This window comes from Ahaetulla prasina, chromosome 5 (assembly GCF_028640845.1).
Source record: "Ahaetulla prasina isolate Xishuangbanna chromosome 5, ASM2864084v1, whole genome shotgun sequence".
Taxonomy (NCBI): domain Eukaryota; kingdom Metazoa; phylum Chordata; class Lepidosauria; order Squamata; family Colubridae; genus Ahaetulla; species Ahaetulla prasina.
The window spans coordinates 93096960-93103000 of NC_080543.1; the positions used below are offsets into that span (position 1 = coordinate 93096960).

The window sequence follows — 6041 nt, forward strand, 5'->3', positions numbered from 1 at the left end:
GTCTCAGGCCATGCACTCACAAATACATAGGGAGGTTTGCAAATTTACTGTGAAATTTTCAAGCAAATAAACAAGCAGCCAAAGGAAATATACATGCAAACACACCCACACCCACACAAATGAAACCAAGTCCGTTAAAGGCCAGCAAGTTTGCCTTTAAAGTCTGAATGCAAAACAGCAGGCACAAGAGTGGTCAGAAGTCCAAGAATCCAGTGTCATAGCAGGGTCCTCAGCCAATCCAGACCCAGAATCACAGTGACGAGATTTTAAGTCAAGAGATAAGGCACACAGAATCTGGGTCAATGAATGGTTGTCTCTAATGGAGGGCCTTGAACAGTGGTGAAATCTGAATTGGCTATGCATGCCCAGTGCGCACCATGCACCAAATGCAAGGTGCATGTGTGCAGTGCACGGAAAAGGAAACATGCGATAAGTAGAACAGCGTGCGGGGGGGTGATCAGCTGTGGCGCACAATCTATTTTTTTACTTTTAAAAGCATTTTTTACAACCTATTTGGCTGAAGAGGTTGTAGAAAAATGCTTTTAAAAGTAAAAAAAAAAGCCTCTGACGATCACTCAGCTCAGCTGGAATTGTCAGAGCCTTTTAAAAACATTTTTTTAACAACCTCTTTGGCTGAATAGGTTGTAAAAAATGCTTTTAAAAGTAAAAAAAAGGCTCTGACAATTGCGGGCTCAGCTGGGCATGGGCGGGGGGTGGGCAGGGATTTTTGCTGCCGATTCTCCGAACCACCCGCTGTCATCGCTACTGGATCAGCTGATCTGATCCGAACCAGTAGCATTTCACCCCTGGTCTTGAACTTGCTGCACTTCTTAAATAGAATCAATGTCGGTGGCTCATCTGGAAGAACAACATTCCTTTCTGGCAAGGAGCCTTGCAAGCCTTTGCTCTGCTCTGCTCTGCTCTCTAAAGCAGGGGTCCCCAAACTTGGCACCTTTAAGACTTGTGGGCTGAGGAACTCTGGGAGATGAAGTCCACAAGTCTTAAAGTTGCCAAGATTGGAGACCCCTGCTCCAGAGTGCTTGCACTGGGTGGGGTAACAGCTCAGAGTCCTCATCTTCTAAGATTGGCTGCAGCTGTGTCTCCTCCAGTAACATAGCTTATTTTGCCTGCAATTCCTCAGGCAGCAATATGTTGGTCAGCTCAAGAACTGAGTGTTTATTTTTGGTTTCCTCATCAGAGTCTGAGATGATTACGCAGCAACCTCTTTTGCATTCCATTTAAGGAGCTCCACGCAAAATGTAGAATGCACTAGTTTAGATATACTAGTTTAGGAGATATTTCTGATTGCCTCCCTCCAATGACAATTTTCATAAATTCTGTGCTGTTGTAAGCCCAACAAGGTGGACCAGACTAAAAAACCAATGCCATGTAGGACAAGACTCTTTTTATTTTAATAGTTATGGTATCAGAGTCTTGCCAATTGGAATCTGCTTCCCCCAAGGCTTACTTTAATTCCATGTAAATCAGGGAGGCACTCTGAGATGTTTTCTCAAATCCTTTTCTTGGCCTTGCCTCAAGCCACGTTTATCTAACTACTGCCTTGATACTTCCTGTCCCTCAGGGTGATTTCCCAGCTATTTTCATACCAACCACTTTTTTTATTTAATAAAAGCCTCATAGAGTTACATATGAATATGCATTTCTGAACAAATTTTTCTACCAAAACTGGTTTTTATCCAAAGGCATTTTTTTCCAAACACACAGCTGGAAACATCATTTATCTTGTGGTTTTATTTATTATCTAAATAGTGATGGTCAAAACAGGCCAGTACAAATCAGTTAAATTTGTTGAAATGAGGCTGAGCAGATTATTGAAGTATACATATGGTATCCTCTAGAATGCAGTAGAGGACAAGCATGATCACCTGTTGGTGAACATACCTCTAGTACAAAATAAGTGCATGAGAATACCTGATCCATAGTACTCTGCAAAATAAGTACAGATAATTCTCGATTTATGACCATTCATTTAACAACAGTCTGAAATTATGGTGGCCTTGGAAAAAGTTACTTATGACCTGCCCTTGAAGTTACAATCATTGCACCATCCTTACTGTCAAGTGATCACTATTTGGATGCTTGGCAACTGGTTCACGTTTATGATAGTTGCAGTGTTTTGCAGTCCTATAATCATGATTTGTGACTTTCCCAGCTAGCTTTTGACAAACAAAGTCAATTTGGAAAGCCAGATTTGCTTAGACCATGGTGATTTGCTTAATGACTTTGCTTAAAAAATGGTCATAAAATTGGGTCTGATCATGTGATGACTCATTTTATGACTGCATCAATTGTGATTGTAAGTTGAGGACTACTAGTAGAGGTTTACTATAGATGGAAAATTAAATGAAAAGACATCTTTATATGAAGCTACCATATCTATGTAACTTCTATAATATTTAGGCTGCCCAAAATTTAAAAAAAGGATAACTACTAGATGGCAGCAAAGAATTGGGGGTCTCTGATCACTTTGCTGACATCTAGAGGTCACCTGGATTTTTGCAGCCCAGATATCACAACAGACCATATTGTTGGATTGGACTCTGTAATAGTTTTATTGAAAGGCCACCTTTCAAATACCATTTAGAACAAAATAAAAATCAATAGAACCGAAAACAAATCCTCAGAGGAAAATTTCTCTCAGTACCTGTAGTGGGCAGTGAGAAATAAGGAGACCACGTGATAGTAGTCAGGTAAGAGAAATGGAGTCTGACGCTGGAATGGAATTTGAGAATGTCTTAGAGCTAACTTCCTCTACTTTTCTGAGCTAAAGGCAGGGACAGAATAGGTGCATTCAGTCTTTCAAGAATCTTGCTCCAATTTTTTAATAAAAATATTATTATCATTCAAAACTTTGATTTCCTGATCTGGACTATCTCAAAGAGCTGACAGTTTTGACAATACATCTCTATTTGGTGGAGTGGGGGGGAATAGATGGAACTATTAAACTAGTATATTCCAAAGCTACCTCCCAAAATATAGTCTCTTCCATATGAGGGATGTAGCTCCACAAAATTTCTGACAGTTCCATTAAGATGCAATGGATGTTTCTGCTGTTTTCCTTAAAAACCTTTTTGAACACATTTCAGAACCAAGAACAGCTTAGAGATGAAGATTCCGATTTTATCTTGAATGACAGTGACTTGACACTGACCTACGGAGACACAACAATAACTGCTAATGGCTCCTCTAGTTCCCATGGTGCTGTTATCAACCTGGATGGCAGGAAGGCAAAGTGTAGCTCTGAAGAAGCCTTGGAAAGTGATCTGGGAACAGAAGCACCTGAGGTGATGAGCAGAGGAACACGACTCGTGTTTCCGATGGATGCATGAAGACTGCTTGGCATATGGAGCAGTAAAGGATAGGCCCAGTGCCCTCAAATCCACACTATCTGCAGGCCAGTTGTCAGTGGAGACGCTTAGCGAGTAAATTAATGTCTCTTGTACAATGTAAGTTTTTTAAAGTCTCAAGATGCCCTTTCCCCCTCTCCCCCCCCTCCTGTGTCTTTCTAAAAAAAAATTCAAGATGCTGACAGTTTCTAAAATGGTGGTGAATGGAAAATGGCTAAGGTTGTCATATTAAGGAAAAACGCAACCTTGAAACGAAAAGCAAAATATCATTGTTCCTCTAATTCTATGCACTATGGGGATATGAACCGTCACGGCGGCTAAAATAATTCTGACCCATGGAAGGCCTTTTCATCAGAAGTCTTTGGTCACTTTTGTCAGGGACAAAAGATGCAGTGTTGACTTATACTTGAGAAAAATGTAGTTGGAAGAAAAGACGTAATTTCCATAGGAGCGTTTTCCTGGATTTGTTGCAAAAAAAAAGAAGAAGAAAAAAGTCCCTTTTCATTTCAAGAACACTTGTATTAGTAAAGTTTGACATTAAATTATTCTGTATCCGAACAAGGAAAGAAAAAAAAAGCAATATATATATATATATATATATATATATACATTGCTCTTTGGACAACTTTTTGAGACTTTCAGTGTGAGTCCTGTGGTTGCATCACAAGCTGAGTTGTTGCTGTCTAAAATATATGTTTTCTGCCTCGTGCCCTTAATATTCTCCAGTAGACATCTGTAGACGGTAACACTCTTCTATTACAAATGTGAAGAATATTGAATGGGTCTAGTGAAGTTACAAACTGCTGTACAACTGCCCAAGAAGTATTGATAGAATCTGTCTCAGGCTATTGTAATCTTTCCCAGGCCGATGTCTTCCAGATGTGTTAAACTACCGTTATTAACATCCCCAATCAGCATGGCCAAGCTAGAGATCATCGGATAAAAGCCATTTATTTGGATTTAAGCGGTGTATCTTTTGTTTAACAGGAGAAGACTACTGTAAACTGTACCTGTTTCTCTGATGTTTGCATCAGAACGAAAGGTGTAAACATAATCAGTTAGAAAGACAGCGTTGGTGTGTTTGTTAGTGGCATATGGCACTATGACCCTGATGTTTAAAAATGGCACAGTGCCTTTTATGTAATAAAGAGTATCATGTTGTGACCGAACTAGGGAAACCTTGTCTAAGGCAGTGTTTCTCAACCTTGGCAACTTTAAAATGTGTGGATTTCAACTCCCAGAATTCCCCACTCAATGTGAAGTCCATGCATCTTAATATTACCAAGGTTGAGAAATGCTGGCCTAAGATAAAAGCAATGCTCATTTGCAAATAAGGCATATGCAATTCTAATTATAAATGAGCATCTGCTTTCCATGGTGTAATTTGGCAACTCTCTACAGCTTTCTTTTTCAGGTTAGCTGTTAAAAAAAAAGTTTAATAATATTGTAGTGTAATGATTCAACTCTAATGGGTACTATTGGGCTGCCCTATAATTTAAAAATGCTTAGGAAAATAAAAATATGCTCTCACATTCTTGTATTTTTGTTTCTTATTCTGAATACATTTTTAGTTGCTGTTTCATTTTTAGTCTGTTTGTGAAATGAAAACTACATTTGAACCTACCTATGTAATAAAGTCTGTTACTTTACCATGACTTATGGTGTCACTGATCAATATTTAACTAAGAAGATTCAACTTTTCAAAAAGTAATATTACTTTAAATTACCCTTTTTCATAGAAGTACATATAACTAGATTAGTTGTGGAGAAATCAAACACATCAATTTATGCTGAATAACAATGTAGAGATTAAATGATTTTCACTTCACAATTCATTTCACATGTCTGATCCTATGAATTATCAGCCCTCCAAGGTAAACCAGACAGGAAACAAGATTAGATGAACTAATTGTACTAATTAATTAGTAGAACAGGCCCATGTACCATACTAGCACTCTTTTTCCAAGGAAGTAGTTGAGAGTAAGTTCTATAGCAAGAGTGTGAAGGGTACCAAGCTCACAAAACATAAATGGAAATCTACATTGATTAATATTCTTTACTATTTGCATTTTCTAACTAGAATTAAGAATGTATAATGGGATATGAGATTGACCTTGGGAGAAAGAAGGAAGCGCTACAGCCTAGAGAACCATCATGCGAAAGATCTCGGCACTCAGAAAGAAAGTGGGAAGTATTTAAGAAGAGACCCTCCCTGTTTTTCTAGAAAGTAAAAGTAAGGGTAGGGACAAGGGTTTTTAAACTTGTAAGTTTCTGTTAATGTAACCTTACAATAAAGTAGTCTTAGTACCCAGAATTTGTGTTTCTTGTCTGGACTGCCTCAAAGGACTAACAGCAGAGGTGCTAGACTACAGTTAGGATAAAGATTGCTTTGACTTCCAGTGGAGGCACAGCAAGCTAGACACGTCTCCATGGGGAATTGAGATGACCACAGCAAAGACTAAAGAACCAATGAATAGTTTGTTTCCTCAGAAAGTCACTGGACAATATTTATTTATTTAATTTATTTATTTAATTTGATTTTTATACCGCCCTTCTCCCGAAGGACTCAGGGCGGTGTACAGGCAAAATAAAACCAACAATACAAATATACACAATTTAAATACCCTTAAAAAACTTATTCAAAATTAGCCTGATGTTAAAAATCAATAAGAT

The 6041-nt window shown here is 38.3% G+C and overlaps 1 protein-coding gene across 2 annotated transcripts in view; it reads left to right on the forward strand.

The window, feature by feature from the left end:
• Positions 1 to 5023, forward strand: part of SLC9A7 (solute carrier family 9 member A7) — a 69131-nt gene extending 64108 nt beyond the window's left edge. For both annotated transcript variants that reach the window (XM_058185702.1, XM_058185703.1), the window contains one exon: positions 3108 to 5023. In XM_058185702.1, the coding sequence (XP_058041685.1) occupies positions 3108 to 3350 (243 nt within the window). In that variant the 3' untranslated portion in view covers positions 3351 to 5023. The remainder of the gene's footprint in view (positions 1 to 3107) is intronic.
• Positions 5024 to 6041: the final 1018 nt, after the last annotated feature.